Genomic DNA, 20,639 nt, shown 5'->3' on the forward strand with positions numbered 1-20,639 from the left:
TATCAATTTAAATTTGAGTGTAGGCTGGACACTCAAAGCCTTTCATCTTGTTTTTATTGTGTGTGATATTTTTTGTTCTAAATCATTTTATGTATATACTCTTATTGAAAATTGCCCTGCTCTGGCTGTGTAATAATAGCATGCTATTTATTTCTAAGACAACGTTACATGTTGCAGTTTCTATGTAATCATGTAAGAAGATGCTGAATCTTAACAATATATCAAAGTGTGGGGAAAATATTACTAAAGTCACTTCCCACCCACTCAGGCCTGTTCTCAACAAAGCGTTTATTCTTTCATAAATAAATTCAACTTATTTGTTGTTGAAATAGAGTGAAGAGCATCGGCACATCTAAAGCTGAGCTGCTGAGAACTTGCAGTGGCTGGTCAGACTGGGTGGAGGTCCTGCAGGAGACGAGAGCAGCGCGCCACGGTTGCACGGTCACTCAGTGCTCGTTGGCGGCGGAGCGTGAAGACCCGTGTGCAGAGAGGCGGCTGTGACGGCAGTTTCCCCGGTCTTTGAGTGCCTCCAGTCCGGCATGTCCCAGAGGAAGCGCGCTGGACGCGGCAACCGTGAGGCTTCATCACTGACGGAGCAGATGGTGTCGGGAAAATGACTCGGGCTCTCCCCGTCCTCGCTTACCTTTTCTCCCTGATTCACTGTGAGTGTGTCTGTCTTTTCATTTATTCACTGGTTTCTGGCATGTGCGTGTCTGTGAGCCTCTTCTTCTTCTTCTTCTTCTTTTACCTCTCCCAAAGTATAATGTCAGCTTTTGATTTGAGAAGTTTGAGAAGTTTTTTTTAGGCAACTATTTTGTTAATGAATTCACTTCTTCTTCTTTTTTTAAAGCTCTCGATCTGTCACTGTCTGTTATTTAAATGTGAATTTATATGTCCTGGCTTCTTTGCTTGATACCACAAAACATACTTAAAAGGTGCAAAATGTCAACTACTAAAAAAACAAAAAACATTTGAAATCATTGCCATTTTTTGGATTAATTGCAGAAATAATCCTCAGATTAATCGATAAGGAAATTAATGATTAGTTATAGCCCTAGTACATACCCCAGATTTTATTCTGTTTTCTAGGGATGATGATATTGGACTTTTGGCCAATATGCTGATAAACCTGGACCAATGACCAATGCCGATATATCATCTGCATAGGTCTTTTAGACTCTCTTCTAGGGTTAGGGTAGTGAAATTAACATAATATTTTACATAATCAGATGTAGATATACATTTTCTCATCAAGCAAAATAATTAAACATAACACATGATAGTTGGTGAGGCAGCAACCTATTCAGCCTGTTTTAGTCTCCATATCAGGGGATGTTGCTGTGCTTGCCGATATCTGATACATTTCAAAGCCAATATTGGCAGACACCGATATTGTGCCAATAATAGTGTGCACCCCTACTATTTTCTAATTATTAAAAAGTTTAATAATAAAATAGAAAATGAATAATCATGGTAATTTCAAAGAAGTCTGTATTTCAACACCATCACAGTCCTGCTTTTTTGAATTTTTAACAAAAGCAACAAATACAACAATATTTTCAGGAAATGACTTTGTCTGTTTCCCATGACCTAAGTGATTGATGGACAGTATAGCTTGAACACTCTGATTAATGGAGTTAAAATAACACACTCCATCTTTGTTAACTTTTTAACGTGATCCACAGTCACACAGGTTGTGTATAAATACACTGCCACATAGTCCTTCCTTTATGTGCTTCTACATTTCCCAGATAACTGGTTTGGGTGCGATGTAAAGTCAGTCATCATCTAACCGCTTTATCCTCCACCAGAGGGTCGCGGGGGGTGCTGTGCCAATCTCAGCTACATCGGGCGATAGGCGGGGTACACCCTGGACAGTTCGCCAGTCACATTGCATGTTTTTGGACTGTGGGAGAACATGTAAACTCCATGCAGAAAGGCACTTGTTCCAACCGGGGATCAAACCCATGTCTTCTCGCTGCAAGACGAGAGTGCTAACCACTATACCACCGTGTGGCCCGCAATGTAAAGTGTACATTTCAAATTTGAAGTCCAATGTGTATTAATTAATTACATCTAATGATGAGACTGCAACAAATGGAGGACTCATCCGTGCATTGTTACCTTTCCCAAGCAGATCAGGGAACTACGGTGGCCTTCCAATACCAAAAACGGTGTTATGTAAACACTATTTCATTTCATGCTTCAGATGTGGGCAGAGCTACTGGTTCAAAATGTGTAACATGTTCATTTGAGCTGCTACAGACACATTTTGGCACAAGATGGTGGCCTGTGTAATGGAAGGGGCCTTTATCACCACCATATTGGCAGGCAAAGCTGCGCCAGTGGCAAATTATAGCCCTCCCCTCGAGTTCCCTTCACACTTCACATCTTATTCTGGCATCTTCCTCATTCTACTCCAGAGAGCATCTTTGCAATAAAAAGCAAAAATAATAAAGATATTAGAGTTAATTAGCGTTGGATTTTGTACCTGATATGAAGTGTGGAATCCATTTTCCCTGGGTTTCCATCTCTCCGTCTACTGTGCTCACTTTGGTGATCTGGTACCCTATGCTTTGATGTCATGAGACAGACTTTCTATACCATCTTTCATTTTTATTTAACCACACCAGTAACCACACCAACTCCAACAGTTGACTTTGTTGCATTAAAACACATGACCTCAGACGCAACCAATGCAGTGTCAGTGCTGCACTCTCAAGTTTGTTTCACCCTAACCAACACACACACACACACACACGCACATAGCAGGTGATTAACAAGCTGCATGTGGTCTTTGCCTCTGGGGACAGTGGGGCTTGTTTGACTCTGGTCTCCAACGGCTTTGACAACACACCATCTGCTGAGGAGTGCTGTTGATATCTGACTGTGCTGGATGGAACTGCAGCCAAATGATTGGCAACGGTCATGGCTGCATGTCGAGCATGTAGTGACCTGAGGTGCCGGAGTGTCAGTGTGCCACAATCTGCAAAGCTCCAGGAGTCTGTGAGCCGATAATGACACACTCAGTTTGATACGGGGGAAGAGGAAGGCTAATATACATACATGACTGCCTGCATGTAAAGAAAACGGATGTAGTACGAAGGTGGTGCTATTCATATATTCATGCTGCTCTAGAAGGACGGCGCTGCTCATCACTTTTCGTCAAGCTTGTCTTTTCCCTTGACACGGCCATCGTTTAGCACGGATGAGGAGAAGAGATGGATGGAGCTGACGTATTGGCATTTTATAAGCCTAGTCTTGATGGAAGGACATGTTCATTTTATAACATTCTGCACAAGTATTTGCCTTCATCTTAAGTTATTTAAATATGGCTTTGGGGTCTCCATTAAAATTTTAGGGCCACGTTCACAAAGTAGCCATCCTCGTTTTCTTAATTGACAGCTGCTGGTCTTATTAAGTACAAAGTATAAAAACAGGATCAGGGGTCATGTCTGTGCTGTCTCAGCAGGGAGATGATGAACAATTAGTGTGAAGTTTTTACAAATATAGCCGCCACTCTGGCTGGTTTTTGAAGATGAAAGCACGGGCAGAGTTTATTACAACCCATCATTTCACATGGTTCATATCAAATTATTTATCATGTTTCTTGAGAGGGCCACACTTCTGTCCCTCTTTTTTTTTAGACAACTTTATTTATTAAGTAGGGGCTGCAGCCTTAAAGAGACAAAATATTAATACACTTTGAAATTCTCATTTTTCATCAACCACAGCAACTTTGTCTGAAAACGTTGTCTTGATTCTATCATTTTGATTGTAACTGTGGATCAAAATAAAAATACTGTACAAACTGTGTCACCAGGCATCAGCAGTGCTGACTCAGAGGAGCGGCTCATGAACTGGCTGCTGGGGAAGGAGCGCTACAATCCGCTCATCCGTCCGGCTGTGAACAGGACCGAAAGAGTTACAGTGAAGCTCCAAGTGTCTCTTGCACAGCTCATCAGTGTGGTAAGACATCGGGAGGATGTGCTTGCATTTAGTAGTGTGTGTTTGTGTGTGTGCACTCTCTGGATACCTCACTGGATTTCTGACCATTCTGTAATCCTCCCCAGAGGTGGCTGTGTGTGAAAATCCCAGTAGGTCAGCAGTTTCTGAAACACTGAGAGACCATCCAGTCTGGCACTAACAACCTTGGCACATTCAAAGTCATTTAAATCACCTTCCGTTGTTTGAATGCCTACATGCATTGAGTTGCTGCGATGTGACTGGTCTATTGGATATTTGTGTTCAACAGTTGAACATGTGTGCCTAATAAAGTGGCTGGAGAGTGTGGGTATTGCACAAACACCCTTTGCATATAACTGCTGAAGTGCAGGAAATGAAAGGATGAAAGGCAGATCACGTGTTCCACGGCTTTGAGAATGCAGTTTATTTCCAATCCAGCCTGTGTTGAGCAGGACGGGTGAAGTCAAGGGTGGATGTGGTCACTCTGCCTCTGTCATGTGCAGATTGAAACTTCAGCACATTGCATTAAAAGGGGCCGTAAAGTTGTTTTACCCACAGTGACAGAGGCTCCTCTCAGATTTACAGTGGAGGCTCCTCCCAGCTACAGTCGGAGGCAGCGAGGCTCATTCACCGGCTCAGTTTATGAGTTTCCGTTGTAGCCCTTTGGGCAATTGGCATTTGGTCACACTTTTATTGCAATTGTATGTCATGACAGTGTCATGACAGTGCTATAAACAAGCATGTTAACAAGCAACAGGAGAAGAGATACAGTTACATTTGAACTCATGTCAAACCAGATGTCAGACAAGACAATTAGAGGGAAGTGGGACAGTTTAATTGCAATTGTGTAATCGGACATTACAATCAGTCATTAGTGCAAATTGTTATTGCTTGTATTTCATTATTATTGCTTTTATTTTTATGTATTTTACAACAATTTGATGAGTGGTTTTTGTTTGTGTTGGGCTCCTGACATTGGGAGAATTCTCTTTTTTACCTCAATTTTTAAATGTTAAAATATATTGCATTTGGTCCTACACGTGAGAATACTGTAGAAGGTGTAGAAGGATGATACACCTTAGTCATGCAAATGGTTTATAAGTTATGGTTTGCAGTTAAAGCTGCTGGTGCTCCTGCCAACACTGGAGATGGTAATTCATCCTGTGTGACTCGACAGAATTGTCAAAACAACAGAGACCAATCACTTGTTGTTGTCACGTTCGCTGGTACTGGCAAGGGAGAACCCGAAAGCGTGACTACGAGGCAGAGGAAAAGGCAGTTTACTAGGTCCAACAGGTCAAACCCAGGAGATCAGTCACAGTCAGGCAAAACAGGGTCAGAACAAGACGGCTAATTGGAAGTGCTGGAGAACTTGGCAAGAAAACGAACACAAGACAATGTCAAATGAAAATGGGCTAGTATATATACACTGAGGGGGACTAATGAGCAGACAGACTGCAGGTGAGGAGATGGGCGGGGAAAACCAGGTGAGGGAAATTAGTTGATTGCCTGGCATGGAAGAAAGGCGGGATCTGAAATGACACAAGAATTAGTGACAAGACATGGAAACAAATGAAAAAGTATACTTCTATACTACTATCTTGCTAATTTAGCCATTTATTTCAGGGGACAGTCGGGCACAGACTCATTGAAAACACGACTGCCAGTAGGAACATTGGAAAAAAACTGAATAAATCCACTTTACAAAAGGCTCATTTAATAAAAGCGTAGTTTTAAGAATATGTTTGCTGTTTTATGTCACGGTTAATTAGCCTTTCAGGCAGGGAATTGAGATTCGTGCCTGTAAACCACTCCACACCAGTTTACACTAATTATACAACAACTAAATGTCAGCACCCATGTGTTGAAAACTAATTCTGACCTTTCTTTACACATTTTCAGAATGAAAGGGAGCAGATCATGACCACAAATGTCTGGATCACTCAGGTAAATGTGATGAAATTCTGTCTTATAGGCTATTTGTAACCTCTTGTCTTGTTAATTTCTTTCTCCCTGAACTTGAATTAAACCATATCACCCTTCCTCTATCGGAATGGAATCAACTGCTCCTATAATTGCGCACCGGGTATTTTATTGATAATGAAGCATGTAATTAGAAATGAGCTGGTGTTGAGTGTGACAGTCAGACTTTCACGGCCTGATCTCTGTCTCTGTCTCTGCAGCACTGGGTGGATTACAGGCTCTCCTGGGACCCCACAAAGTATGAAGGCATCGACAAGCTGCGGATTCCATCCAGACACATATGGCTGCCAGATATTGTTCTGTACAATAAGTAAGCGTCACTGGAGCAGCCTTTATGTCATGTTGCTGGGAAAATCTCTGTTTGTTTGAGAAACCTTTGTATTTAAAATATGAGGAGCGGAAGATTTGTCTGTTTTCTTCCTCCTCCATTTCTGAACAGAATCATCAATTTTCTCTAACTACATAGACGTCTGACAAGATAATAGCACCAAATAAAAAACTTGGCAAATAAAAAGCTATAAAATTGACATTACAAGCAAGCTCTCCTTGCTCACTCTTCTGACATCTCCAGAGATGACGTCCAGAGTTTATACACAGTGAAGATTTCTGTTTATTTGATTTCAGTATTTAGGATTGTTTGATTGCAACCTTGAAACAAACCTCTCCTCTGTTTCTGATAGTGCTGATGGTACCTATGAGGTGACGGTCTTCACCAATGCCATTGTTCTTTTCAATGGCAGCATCAACTGGCTTCCTCCAGCCATTTACAAAAGCGCCTGTAAGATCGAGGTAAAGCATTTTCCCTTCGACCAGCAGAACTGCACCCTCAAGTTCCGCTCATGGACGTACGACCACACTGAGATTGACCTGATCTTGAAGTCTGAAGCGGCTAGCATGGATGATTTCACTCCCAGCGGCGAGTGGGATATTTTGGCTCTTCCAGGCAGACGGACTGTCAGCCCACTGGATCCCACTTATGTAGATCTCACGTATGACTTCATCATCAAGCGAAAGCCCCTTTTCTATACCATAAACCTAATCATCCCCTGTGTGTTGATCACCTCTCTGGCCATCCTGGTCTTCTACTTGCCTTCAGACTGTGGAGAGAAGATGACCCTCTGCATCTCTGTGCTTTTGGCTCTCACTGTTTTCCTGCTTTTAATCTCCAAGATCGTTCCTCCCACCTCACTGGACGTGCCTCTGATTGGCAAGTACCTGATGTTCACCATGGTGCTGGTGACCTTCTCCATCATCACCAGTGTGTGTGTGCTCAACGTGCACCACCGCTCTCCCAGCACCCACACTATGCCTTCCTGGGTCAAGCTGGTATTTCTTGTCAAACTTCCTGCCTTACTCTTCATGAGACGCCCTCACAACAACTCCGCCCGCCAGCGTCTTCGACACCAGCGGTGCCTATGTGCAAGGAGAGACATTTTGGGTTTAGGTTACCCAGTTGCATCCAAAACAGGCATTACCATGTCATCTTCTGCCCTGCTGACCTCTGACTCTACCTTCTCCACCCCAGGACACAAAAATGCAGCTCCTTCAATGGGCTACAGTCACTTCAACAGGAAGGAAGACTTACACTCCACAGATTACCTTCCTGCTGGTTTCACCTCCACCAAGGACCTTCATCAGAGAAGCACCTCAGAGTGGGCTGCTGATGTCCAGGAGGCAGTGAACGGTGTCCGCTTTGTGGCTGAGCACATGATGGGAGATGATGATGATCAGAGTGTATGTATACAATGAATCCAAAGGTTTTATTGAAAATATACAGTGTTTTGCATTTGTTAGGTTTAATGTCATATTTATACATATTTATATATATGTATACATATATTTATACATATATATACATATTGACATATTATGAAACTTTATATAAAGTAAACAATATAATAATCTTTATTTCTTTGTTGCTTCTATGGATTCAGTACAAGAATGATTACCAAAAACAAAAACTCAATGCCTTCATTCTTTACAGTAATTTTTTTACTAGTTTACTGCTGAAAAGAAGCTAAGCAGAAATATTTTACTTACTCTAACCAGTAAATGGCTTAAGCGTGCATAGATTTTATTTGTGCAAGACTTAGAAGTGTTAAGTAACAAAAGCCCAATAACATGCAGATTTGGGTAAAACAGTAGAAGATGAATGGAATGAATGAATGAACTAAAAGTAGTGTTTCTTTGTGTCCTCACTGACCACCATGTCTGCTGCTGGCTCCAGGGGGTCAGCAGGGGACATGCACAGCTCACGCAGCGCTGATGTGCCAGTATATCAATTTATCACACTTCAAAAATCCTGAACTATGCCTTCAAAAGTATGGCTGCTGTAAAACCTCAACACACTGTATCTTCAGAAGACACATTCAAACAGACAGGGCACATGCAGATGGGAGAAAGTGAAAACACACTTTAAATACTGACAACATCAGAAATCCAGAAAACGGCAAACGGACGTGATGATGAAGTGATGAGTTCACAGTTAATACACTGTATCTATGGAACCTAAACATAACCAGAAGTGTTTATATATCGATGCAATAACATTGACCACACAGTCGTTGACCTCTGACGTGCAGGAAAGAATAGCACTAACCTTAAGTAGTGGCTGTGACTCAGTAAATTGAAGTCAGACTTCAGCTAATCAATTGCTTCCCCTGACAAATCAATAAATTGGGGGAAGGGACCTTGAGAAATGAGAAATGACCCTTGACAGTTTATGTGTTGGCAATTGTTGTTCTCTCTCTCTCTCACACACACACGTTCAGTATTTAACGTTTCATTCACGCAGTCACACATTGTGCCCTCCTGCTCTGCTCATTAATTTACCCCCGATATGTTTGTATTTGCAGGTGATAGAGGATTGGAAGTACGTGGCCATGGTAGTGGATCGACTGTTCCTGTGGATCTTTGTGATAGTGTGTGTGGTGGGAACCCTGGGTCTCTTTCTTCAGCCCCTCTTCCAGAGTCAGATTATTCCCAATCAGCAACCCAGTTCAGACACACCACGCATCTGATGACAGACGAGGGAAACTGAGCAGCTTTGGAGTCTTTACTGAGCAACTGAGCTGTTAAAAACATTCAAATAGATGTGTGTGTGTGTGTGTGTGTACTTGTATTTGTTACCTCTTTAGAACCTTCTCTGGCACCAGTAGTCCTCATGGAGATCAAAACCTGATTCTGCTGAGACAGAACCTCATTTCTGAGAAACTGGTTAAGTTAAGGGCTAAAATTTGAATCGTCGTCGCTAGTAAGGTTAGGGTTAGGCATTAAGTGTTTATGGTTAAAGTTATGGATATGATTTAAAGGGCCAATTCACCCAAAAACATTTGGTCATCAGACAGTGGATCTGAGATACATGTCTCATTCCCATCTGACAAAAAGTTAGCGTCAAAGTGACTGCCTTCAAAGCAAATAAAATCTTCACTCTGTTTCTGTCAATTATAACAAGTTTTATGAGTAAAAAAAAAAGAGTAAAAGATAAAAAATAAAATAAAAATGTAAAGAAATCCAACTCTGTAATAGAATGTGAATTAAACAAACACAGCAGTGTCATAATTGTTTACAGTTTACTCTTTATTTGACCAAATGGGGACACAAATGGGTGAAACAGCCCTTTAAGCTATCCAAATGAATCAAAGTCATAACAGTGTCCTTAAAAGAAGAGCTGCACAAACCTTGTGTGTGTTTGAGTGTATGTGTGTGTCATTGGCATCAAATTCCACCAATATGGCACCTGAGAGGTTCACAGGTAAATACAAAAAATGTACAGCAGTGGAAAAGACAAAAACATGTCTCCCTCTGAAGAAGCAGTATCAGCAAGTGACTAATTGCCTTGAGAACATTTCCCTTCATAACTTCAAAGGACTGTTCCAATACTGGATATAATGTAGTCGTCACTGTACACAATTATGCAAGACATCACACACGCTGAACTGTTGCAGGATCATAACCAACACGATGGGATAGGAGTGACGAATCTTGCTTGTAAGTTATATTACCAAAATGTGATGTGCAATGAAAAGAATAAATAATAAAGACGTAACAGTGTTGTGATTTAGTTTGACCAAATGTTTCGTACGCCCAATAGAGTCTTAAACTTGTCAGCAGTTTGCCAAAGTGCTGGATTAATCTACATAATGTTGCCAGTGATAAAATGTGTCCACAATGAGCCCATATCTTTCTTTTTTTTGAAGATGAAGATGGGCCAACTTCATCTCACACAAAGTGGGATCAAGCAACATATGCTGATACAACAAAACCTTATAGGTGGAGCTGATTTTAATTAAAACCACAACTATTCTTTGCATCAGACATTGAAATCTTATGGCCACTGACTTGTGCCTTCGCACCTCGATTGATTTCTGTTAAGTGCTTATTAGTACGGATGGGCAAGTGCAGGAACACAATTACTGTTCAATAAACAGTGCTGAGTGGGCTCGTTAGAGATTCTGCAGAATGTTGGTTCTTCTGCAAGACCATTTAAAAACAAGTGATAGCAATCAGTATCTAGTTAATGGCCGAGTGTGCTTTACTTTATGTTTTCATCATCATTTGTTTTCTGTTCCTGTTCCTGTCATTAGGGAAGACACAAGGCCAAGTCGCATCTTATCCATCAATAATTCACCATGTGTTTCAGTTTCAAGCAAAGGAGGTGGTGGTGGTGGGACAGATCGTCTTTCATCACTCGGTGTAAGGTCCCATTAATCACTAACCTTATGTCAGTAGTCGCTAGTAAGAGATACACTGAAACACTCTGACTGTTATGCAAGCGTCTGTGTCTCCAACAAGGATTTGCCATAATAAATATAGTCAACCTTATGAAGTACATCTGTTCACGGCAACAACTGGTCTGAGTATTTTTGAGACTGATCTACTGGGATTTTTATCCACAATTATATCTTGTGGTCTTTAGTTTTTATCAACATGTTTATCTCCATGTCTGTTTAAATCAACAGCTTTTACAGCATGATATGATTAGAGCTTTAAATAACAGCCGAGGACCTAAAGGTGTACGTGGACCAACATTTGGGACGAGGAAAACGCCTTGAAGGTCGAATTAGCATTTCCACGCTACGTGAATGTCCCCCAATGGAGCAATTCTCTTTTTGCTTGCCCCACTTAAAGGAGTTAAGATGACACCAGATGGCATCCCTGGTGCTACGATGACCAGATCCCAACACAGTAAATGAGGGACAAAGAGAAATTTTGATGTGGGACGCCTGTTATCAGTGCTGAGAAGTTGTGTAAAATGTTGATTTACCATAAGAAATTAACACAAGATAGACTGTATGTATCAATTATGCTACTGGTGCTTTATAAAAGATATGGATTATAATATATACAACCAGTCAGCGACAATTTTTCACACGCTCCATCATTTACAAGTATGACAACTTGTAAGAGATAAATAACTAAATAAGTATTTGTAATTCTGACCGAAGCTTTTCTACGACCACATGACTCAAGGAGAAACTCCTTCAGCTGGCTTGACCCAGTTACAAGTACTTTCCCCATTTTGTTTGTTTGTTGTAGCTGCATCTTCTTTTCTTTGCTTATTTCTTTTTCCTCAAAGGTTTTCCAATAATACAGTACGGGACGTTGTCTCACTCCTGGTCACCCTACGTGCTACGAGGGATTTATTCATCATCGAAGGCAGTTTCAGTTGGGTAAATGTGACCAAAATGATAAAGGCAGAGAAAAAAAAAAAGAAACATTGCACATATTGCCATTTTGGGGGGATGGTGGGGATATGAACAACTTTATATATATATATATATAAAAAAAATCTATCAAACATCTGTCACACTGAGAGCCACCAAAACTCCCAACAGCGGCACACAGAGAACAATAATTCTGGTTTGAAGGCCATTTGTTGATTTAATATGGACGTCATTGCAAGCACCACCTGGGTCCATGTCCTCGCTCCGTGGAAAATGTTTCCACCACAGACTGAATATAGAGATGGATGACATGTTTTTCTATTCCCCCCCACAGTATTAAAAAAAATAGAAAAGAAAAAAAGGCAAAATATGCCACACACTGCCATCTTGTGCTCTGTTGTGTTAACCTCTTTTATTTTGTGTCCGGGCTTGTAGCTTTCTTCCTGTGTTTGTCCTTGTTGATTGTCAGGTCCACCCTGATATGTTTCACCTGTGTCCAATTAACCCCTGACCCCTGACGTCTACCCAGTCTCTTTGTTTGCAGTTGAATGTGTTCCGTTCAGTCATTATTGGTTACCTGTTTCATGCTCCGGGTATTTTTGCTCTTTCTATTTCGTTCTGCTCTGCTTTTTGAGTTTGAATTAGAGATTGCGTGCACCATGACAATTACCAATTCATCATCATAAACAATCATGATCGTAGTATTGATCCAAATACTTTCCGATATCCGATTGCCATAACTAAGGAGCCCTTTGTTGTGTTTGCAAATGAACACAACATATATCATCAACAAATAACATAATAATGAACATAATCTTCTTCTAGAAGCTATATTTTAATATTAACATTTTTTGATTTCCTTCCATAACAAAGAATATATGTTTCAAAGAATATGGTAAATGGAAAACAAAAAAAATGGTGTTGTCTGAGGCCCACCCGCAATACCTCCAAGGTCCACCAATGGGCTGCAACCCCCAGTTTTGGAAACACTATCCTACGTGACGTAACCGGAGCAGTTCATTTATTATTGTATTTAAATTTAATGGTATAATTCGGGAGAACGAATACATGAAGTACATGTAGTAAAAACAACATGCCAACATTTCTGTCATCCCTATACAGGCAGGTAATAAAAGAGTAAGCACGCAAAAATACTGATAAAATACACACAAATAAACAATACATCTAATGATACTACAAATGTTTTCTGTGTTTCATTTTCTCAGAGCATTGTCTCAGCAGTGGTGTGTATGCTGTCAGTGACCGAGTGCTGCTCAGTGTCAGTCTCTCTCTCTCTCTCTCCCTCCCTCTCTCTCTCTCTCTCTGTCTCTCTCTCTCAGCAGCAGCTGAAGACACTCTTTCACTCTCACTTTCTCCTCTCGTCTGCTGCCGGCAGCGTCCATTCATTTTGCAGTTGTTCAATGAGACAGGATGAAAGCCAGTTTGTGGCTCAGTCTACCTGCGTGTTCCGTCCTCCTGTTTCTACTCTCAGGTCAGTCGTTTCAATATCACATCTCGCTGACTTTATTTTTATTGCCATATTAAAGTAGCATAATGTAAATTATTTTCCTTAAAAAGTAATTTATTGGACAATAAACTTCGGATTTTTACTGAATGAATTCTTCAGAATAGTGCAACTGTTGTGTAGTGATGTGAAAAGATGTATCTTTCTTGCCACCAGTACTACATCTTAACACTATAGGACATAGAAAACATGAAATATTAACTAACATAGGCTAACTTTATCTTATTTTTAAATAAATGAACAAGCGTCATCTGCCACTTAGTTATTCTGAAAATAAGCTTGTGTTCGTAACACCCAGCACTGAGGACCATCTGATCTTCTGCTCTGATTTAGGAGGCACGTGCTCAGATGCAGAACATCGTCTCTTCTCTGTACTATTCTCCAGCTACAATCAGTACATAAGACCTGTGGAAAATGTGTCCGACCCGGTCATTGTTCAGTTCGAGGTGTCCATGTCCCAGCTGGTCAAAGTGGTAAGTAGCCTGGCCGATGTCTTTAGAATGATTATGGCCGCCGATGCTTTATAGTCAAAAATACATCACTCTGCTCAATGAGGAGTTACGAGCTGACAGGGGAAATAAACAGATAAAAGCAGAACTCAGTGTATACCTCCCAACAAATAGTTTTCACACAGATGTGTGTTCTTTGGACAACAACATTTTAGATAAAGGGATTATTGGGACACCATATGAGACACCTGAAATACTCAGGTATAGTTGCCAGGCTCATTGTGAGCAGTGAGGAGTGTAGCAGATGAAAAGAGTTCAGGTTCAGACATGTGAGCTGTCAGCTGTCTCTGCACCTCTCAGTGTAGGCAGCTTCTATCACTCAATCACTGCCACTCTCCATGAGATTAAAAAAAAAAAAAAGATTTAATGACGCTTCTGCTGGCGCTTGTTGAGGATACACCGGTGGAGTGGTGTCACTGACTCAGACAGGGTCTTGATGAATGTGTGATTGATGAAAAAAAGGCTCAAAGTTGAAAAGCACAACAGCACCGGGTCAAGAGTATCAGTCACAAGGATGCTGTGTTCATCAGCACGTGTTTGATTTGCCCAAAATTCATCTGATTTTTAAACAAACTAAACAACTGGAAACTTAATCTGGACGCCCCCTTGTGCAAAACTACAAACTGCAAATAAACGTCTACTTTTGTAACAACAAGTAGAATCGGATTCATCTTGCAACGCTTGATCAGACAAGATGTTTAATTTAACCTTCATACAAATCTGAACTACCATATTACACATATTGCTTCATGTTGAAATTTATGAATAATTTCATTGAACTCCAATGAAGAAAGAAAAATGTTAAAAATATATTTACAGTGCAAGCTCAGTTTAATTTCCGTATACAGTACATAAGCAATCTAACACTTAAAAAATCATCTGCGTCGTCTGGACAGGACGAGAGATAACTGTGACATGGGATATTTTATCACAGTCTCACTCTCCTTAACTTGGTTAATGTAACAGGCTCCCAGTGCTGATGGATGACTGTTATTCCCTCTGCACACCTGGTGCTAACACAAATGCAATAGGCCTTGGTCAGCCTGCGGGCAGGACCACATGAGCTCATTTAGACTATCAATAGTTCATCAGCCAGACAGCCTCAGTCATTATCTCACAATGAGGGATTGCACATAGGTTCTCTGAATGTGCCAGATCATTTTAAAGGAGTGTTGGCTTCCTTAAATTAAATACTCATTAGAGATTCACTTTCTTGCCTAGTTACATGGGGAAAACAATATGTATTGTATCTCCATTAAAATGTCAGTAATTCATATGAAAAATGTGGAAACGTGTGAGTAGTCAATGCGATCAAAATCTGGTTACCGGCGTAATTAAAGCTGAGTAATTCAATATTTCTCAATCCTCATTCTCTGGCATCCCCGGCCAGTCCGTTTTTAAAATGTTCGCCCGCTCCAGCACACCTGATTTAAATCACTCGTCATCAAGCTCTGCAAAGGCCTGTTAACGACCCACTCATTTGAATCAGGTGTGTTGGAGCAGGGGCACATCTAAAACATGCTGGGCCTGGGTCACCAAGGACCAGGATTGAGAAACACTGAATTGAAAACAAGTAAGTGTTCAAACAACTTTCAATTAAAATGATGGAGTTTTAGCTGCCACTGAACAAAATCTATTTCCAACCTATATCAGACCTGACTCAAAACCACCATTTCTCAAAATTCAAATAAACATTGTTTAACATTCTTGCTCTCTCTCTACCTGCGATCGCATCGAAGCTAGGATAATAAACTGCCACATGAATGGATAATGTCACGCACTGGATCATGAGACTCCTTCACAGTCGAAGTCACACACAAACCTACCCTCCACTGATTTGTCTCCATCAGCTCTGTTCCCCGTTTACCACTGATGTGTCAGAATAAAAGTTGAGGCTGTGCTGTGACCTCCCGGCTCTGTATGTGTGTTATGCTCCAGGCGTAGAGGACTCAGGTGTGCTTCTCTGAAACCTCCTGTCAGGGACAGACAGGTGTCTGACCCTGTAGGGAAGCAGAGGAAATGGATGATTGCCAGAGACTATTCCTGTCTTAATTTAAAAAAGAAAAAGAAAAAAAATTACATTCATTTGCATTGATTGACTTGAATATCTTCATTATACATTTTGTTTACAGGATGAAGTCAATCAGATCATGGAGACCAATCTGTGGCTGAGACATGTAAGTTTATGGTGCATGACTGCAAATTGACCTCGAGCAAGGGCCTCAAGTATAGATCCAGCCTTCTGTCATACATTATCCTTTAGGAATAGACTGACAGGTTGAATTATTCATGAGATGAAGCTTTTTAAACACATTGATTCATGTGGTCCTGTTTTGTTTTGTTTTTTGGTTGTTTTTTGTTTGTTTTGTCAACACTGAAACACAAAGGTCCATAAATGACTGACTGAGCAATGTCGAATGACCAATTGTTAGAGGTAGTTGCTAACTTAAGACTGGTATCTCCAGATCAAAATTGCAATTTCTTTTTATTGTATGTACTGCAACGGCACTGCAAACAACGACAACAAAAACAGATGATGGAAATATGACTATACTAGTGTAAGGACAAGAAATGGTAACGCATAAGCCACCCCCCTTCCTATATATTTTCCAAGTTATTTCATTTAAAATGTTAAGAGGCTATAGTGTCCAGTTTTTTTATGCATTGTATATGTATTATTCTGTGTAGCAGTGTAGCTCACATAGTATCTGTGCTCCAGATACTCTATGATGAGAAGTAGCAGGTTTCTCCTTTTGGCCACAAGGTGGTGTATCCGCTAAAGTGAGCACTGCTCAGGAGTAAACAAGCCAAGCACATGTAGTGTTGGTCACACTATTATGTAGCCCGCCCCTTTCCTTATCTTTTGATTGACAGGTAAGGGGCAGGCTCGGCTCAGAACTCCATGGGAGACGTGCTTGATTCCTTCCGGTTCCATAGCGATAGCGGCACGCCAGAGAAATTTATATTATAATTTTTTTTGTGTGGCGGAAGTGAGTGACGAAGACTGAAAAGCGAGACTTGAGAGCCCTGTACTACTGAGTGAATATTTCACAGCTCTCTGAGGCTACTTTACTATTGATGCTCTATGAGTCTCACTGCTGTCCTTAAGGTCAAAGCAGTGGCCCAAAAGTCCATACAACACACTGTAAACTGTTTCCTTTGACAAGTAATGTAGGAGCTGTATGAGGTGGAGTTGACAGCTTCTCATTGTGTCCCACAGTTTAGTTAGAGCAGATATGTATACTGAAAGCAGTCTTTTTTTAAATATTACTTAAGTAAAAGTCTTAAAGTATATGACATTTACTGTACTTAAGTATCAAACATCATTTTCTGATATACAATGTACTTAAGTATGAGAAGTAAAAGTAATAATAAAGGAGTAATGATTGAGCCATGGTGGTAGAGGGAGTTGTCTTTCAAGTGGAAGGTTGTGGGTTCAATTCCTGGCTCTGCTAGTCTATAGTCTTGAGCAAGACACTTAACCCTATGTTGAAGTGTATGAATATAATGAAAGGTGTGTAAAACTGTAGTGTAAAGCAGCTCATGAAGAAAAGAGCTATATAAATACAGACCATTAACAACTGTTCTTCTGATTTTATTTGGTAGCAATGAGTAACAAAGATAGATGAAATGTAGTGGAGTAAAATTAAACAATTTATTTAGGAAATCTAAAAGTAAAAGTTTCTAGAAATATAAATAACAAAGTAAAGTACAGATACATGAATTTTGTACTTACAAAGTAGATGTACTTTGTTATATTACAACACTGACTGAATAATCATCTAAAGGGCTGCTACTTTAGGCTTTCTTTTAAGTATCATAAATCTGCTCTGTTTGCTACAAACATATTGAATTGTGTTAACTTTGGCACTGCCCCTTCTGATGACTTCATCAGGTCAAATTTATTTGTAGCACTGACTTTGATTTGCAAAAACAAGCACGCTAACGTGCGAAGATAAGACGCATATTAGCATGCTAATGTTAGCATTCAGCTCAAGTACGCCTTACAAAGCTGTTGGCATGATTGTAGGCTCATGTTCGGAATGCATTGGTGCCATAAATCCTGAAGGTAATATGAATATTATATTATTTATGATATATTTTATGTTTTTTAGCTGTTTTAGTCATGGCTTCATTGTGCTGTCAAATGTTGGTTCATTTTAATCAGCTTGACTAAAACCATTTAAATTCCTAGGGAAAACAGATTTAAAGAGAAATACAAGATTAGGGATTTTATTTTCATGTGCAATGTGCAGTTGAAAAGTATTATTACACCTGGTGTGTTTTTCAGGTCTGGAATGACTACAAACTGAGATGGAATCCAAAAGACTTTGGAGGTGTTGAATTTATCCGAGTGCCGTCCAGAAGGATATGGAAGCCTGACATTGTACTATACAACAAGTAAGTATAACTGTTTGTTGCATTGATGTTAAAGGATCATGAGGACAGCCTCTATAACTTATTACACATGGGCCGTTCTTTTGTTTCGCATATTCTTAATAGCACAGAGGAATGAAATCAATTGTTTATATCCCTCAGTTTAATCTTCAGTAACTCTCGACTGCCATTTTCCATAAACCTTTCAGAGTTCTTTATCTCTCTCCACAGTGCAGTTGGAGATTTTCAGGTGGACGAAAAAACTAAGGCCCTTCTTCGTTACAACGGTGATGTTACCTGGATTCCTCCAGCCATATTCAAGAGCTCCTGCAAGATTGACGTCACATACTTCCCCTTCGATTACCAAAATTGCACCATGAAGTTTGGCTCCTGGACTTACGACAAGGCAAAGATTGATCTGGTGCTGATTGGCTCCACAATCAATCTGAAGGACTTCTGGGAGGGCGGCCAGTGGATCATCATTGATGCTCCAGGTTACAAACATGACATTAAGTACAACTGCTGTGAGGAAATCTACCCTGATATCACTTACTCGTTGTACATCCGCCGCCTGCCTCTATTCTACACCATCAATATGATCATCCCTTGTCTGCTTATTTCCTTCCTGACAGTGCTCGTCTTCTACCTACCATCTGATTGTGGTGAGAAGATCACTCTGTGTATCTCTGTTCTTCTTTCTTTAACGGTCTTCCTGCTTGTTATAACTGAAACCATACCTTCCACGTCACTCGTGATTCCCCTGATTGGCGAGTACCTACTTTTCACCATGATCTTTGTCACCCTTTCTATTGTCATCACTGTTTTTGTGTTGAACGTCCACTACCGCACCCCAAAGACGCACACCATGCCTTACTGGGTGCGGAGCGTGTTCCTGGGACTGCTACCCCGGGTGATGTTCATGACCAGGCCAGAGAGGGACCCGGAGAAGGTGACAGTGGCTGACTGTGTTCACACAGCACATGTAAGACCCCGTGCTGTACATTCAACAAACATTTTGCAGAAGCCTTATAATCCTCAGGCCCTGGCCTCCAGTGTGGTATCCACCCTCACGAACCGCCAACGTCTTTACAACAACACTGAGCTCTCCAACCTCAATAACTTGAGCATAGACCCAGGCAAAGATGCAGTTTCTGGGTTGCTAGGCTGTGAGGGCCACTGCAGCTGCTGCTGGCACCAGAGATCCACCAAACTGCCTGCAGATTCTGGGGGAGGTAGCGGAGGACTTGGTTGTCAGGGGATACTGACTGGTGGCAGTGCTGTTGGGTTGGGGGGAGGGAGTCAGTGCTCAAGCTCCGAGTCTCTGGATGGAGGAATAATCTCGCTGTTGCCGTTTTCCCCTGAGGTCAGGGAGGCTATTGAGGATGTCAAAAACATAGCGGAGAACATGAGACGACAGAATGAAGCAAAAGAGGTGAGTACAAGCAAATTTAACATCAAACAAACACCCTATTCATACTTTTCCACCAAATTGCATTCTAATAACCTACAACATTTCCATCATAACTCTGAAACTGTTTTCAATATGATGCCCTCACAGGTTCAGGATGACTGGAAATATGTTGCCATGGTAATCGACAGGATCTTCCTGTGGGTTTTTGTCCTAGTGTGTATCCTGGGAACAGCTGGCCTCTTCCTCCAACCTCTACTACTGGGAGACGACATTTAAATTGGTTTAATCAGTTTGGCAAAACTTGAGACAGTTGAACTGTGCAGCTTTTGTTACTTACAAGATTGTCACTCAAGAGGGAACAGAGAGCAGAAATGCTGAGTGGATCCACAGAAAGAAACAGGATGAAATAAAAACAGTGTCCAAAAGCTGATGCCAAGAACTGTTGGTTACAATGCTGAGAACCTGTCTAACAAACCATTGCGACCTTGGTGACCACTGAATTAAATTTAGTGTAAAAACACATTTTGCAGTTAATAGCAATGTGATATTGCTTGGGTGAATATGATGCTGGTGCTCCTAACAAGACACAAGATGTAAACTATACCTGCTGAGTTAAATATCTTTAATGTGTTTTGTCGAGCAAGTAATTGTTGCAGTTGATTCTTAAGTAACATCACATTACTGTGGACAAGTTTTAGTTTTTAAAATGTGATTGTTTCATGTCTGAGAATCAAGCAATGAAGTGGACTGTAGTCAAAGAGGGACATCATGTGGTTATACTTGAAAACTGCATGTGATCAAAAGAAGTTCTGCGCTGTTTTAAAGGGACATGTCACCTATTTCATCATAACAAGCACTGTAATATTTACCTCAAAAGAGAGCAACAGTTTGACTTTGTTTGCATAACTTTGTGGACAGTGTGGTGATTTATTAAAAGTTGATAAAGAATAAGTTAATTGTGAACATTTATTTATTCCCTGAAAGTATGTAAGGTTTAAAGCATTTTTGGCTTTGGTTTCTTTTTAAATTTAATCTAATTTCATACTCTAGTCTAGTGGTAGACTGGCAAAATAAGACTTTAAATGTTGTCAATTTCTGATGATTTTTGCTGTTGGTGAGGTATAATTCTGCCTCTACCTGGTCTTTGAAATGATGTCTATCAGGCCTGACTGAGGGAGGGTTTGTGTGTATACACCAGCAGC

General features: G+C 40.6%; 2 protein-coding genes across 2 annotated transcripts; both read left to right on the forward strand.

Annotated features, from left to right (window-relative positions):
* Positions 1-394: 394 nt before the first annotated feature.
* Positions 395-9,394, forward strand: chrnb4 (cholinergic receptor, nicotinic, beta 4 (neuronal)). The gene is made up of 6 exons (XM_044029656.1): positions 395-662; positions 3,824-3,969; positions 5,869-5,913; positions 6,150-6,259; positions 6,630-7,683; positions 8,805-9,394. The coding sequence occupies exons 1-6, from the start codon at positions 614-616 to the stop codon at positions 8,967-8,969; spliced, it is 1,569 nt and encodes a 522-aa protein (XP_043885591.1). The 5' UTR covers positions 395-613; the 3' UTR covers positions 8,970-9,394.
* Positions 9,395-12,986: 3,592 nt separating this feature from the next.
* On the forward strand, positions 12,987-20,388 carry chrna3 (cholinergic receptor, nicotinic, alpha 3). The gene is made up of 6 exons (XM_044029550.1): positions 12,987-13,107; positions 13,474-13,613; positions 15,782-15,826; positions 17,941-18,050; positions 18,258-19,458; positions 19,585-20,388. Exons 1-6 carry the CDS (start codon positions 13,047-13,049, stop codon positions 19,711-19,713), a joined length of 1,686 nt encoding a protein of 561 aa, XP_043885485.1. The 5' UTR covers positions 12,987-13,046; the 3' UTR covers positions 19,714-20,388.
* The last annotated feature ends 251 nt before the right edge of the window (positions 20,389-20,639 follow it).

The sequence above is a fragment of the Solea senegalensis genome, linkage group LG7 (assembly GCF_019176455.1).
Source record: "Solea senegalensis isolate Sse05_10M linkage group LG7, IFAPA_SoseM_1, whole genome shotgun sequence".
Classification (NCBI taxonomy): Eukaryota; Metazoa; Chordata; class Actinopteri; order Pleuronectiformes; family Soleidae; genus Solea; species Solea senegalensis.

Excerpts from the sequence above, each read along its gene's own strand:
- chrnb4 (XM_044029656.1), top strand. The coding sequence starts at position 614 with ATGACTCGGGCTCTCCCCGTCCTCGCTTACCTTTTCTCCCTGATTCAC. Across the intron at positions 5,914-6,149 it reads CAAATGTCTGGATCACTCAG|CACTGGGTGGATTACAGGCT; the intron begins GTAAATGTGATG and ends CTGTCTCTGCAG. Across the intron at positions 6,260-6,629 it reads GATATTGTTCTGTACAATAA|TGCTGATGGTACCTATGAGG; the intron begins GTAAGCGTCACT and ends TGTTTCTGATAG.
- chrna3 (XM_044029550.1), top strand. The coding sequence starts at position 13,047 with ATGAAAGCCAGTTTGTGGCTCAGTCTACCTGCGTGTTCCGTCCTCCTG. Across the intron at positions 13,108-13,473 it reads CCTCCTGTTTCTACTCTCAG|GAGGCACGTGCTCAGATGCA; the intron begins GTCAGTCGTTTC and ends GCTCTGATTTAG. Across the intron at positions 19,459-19,584 it reads GACAGAATGAAGCAAAAGAG|GTTCAGGATGACTGGAAATA; the intron begins GTGAGTACAAGC and ends ATGCCCTCACAG.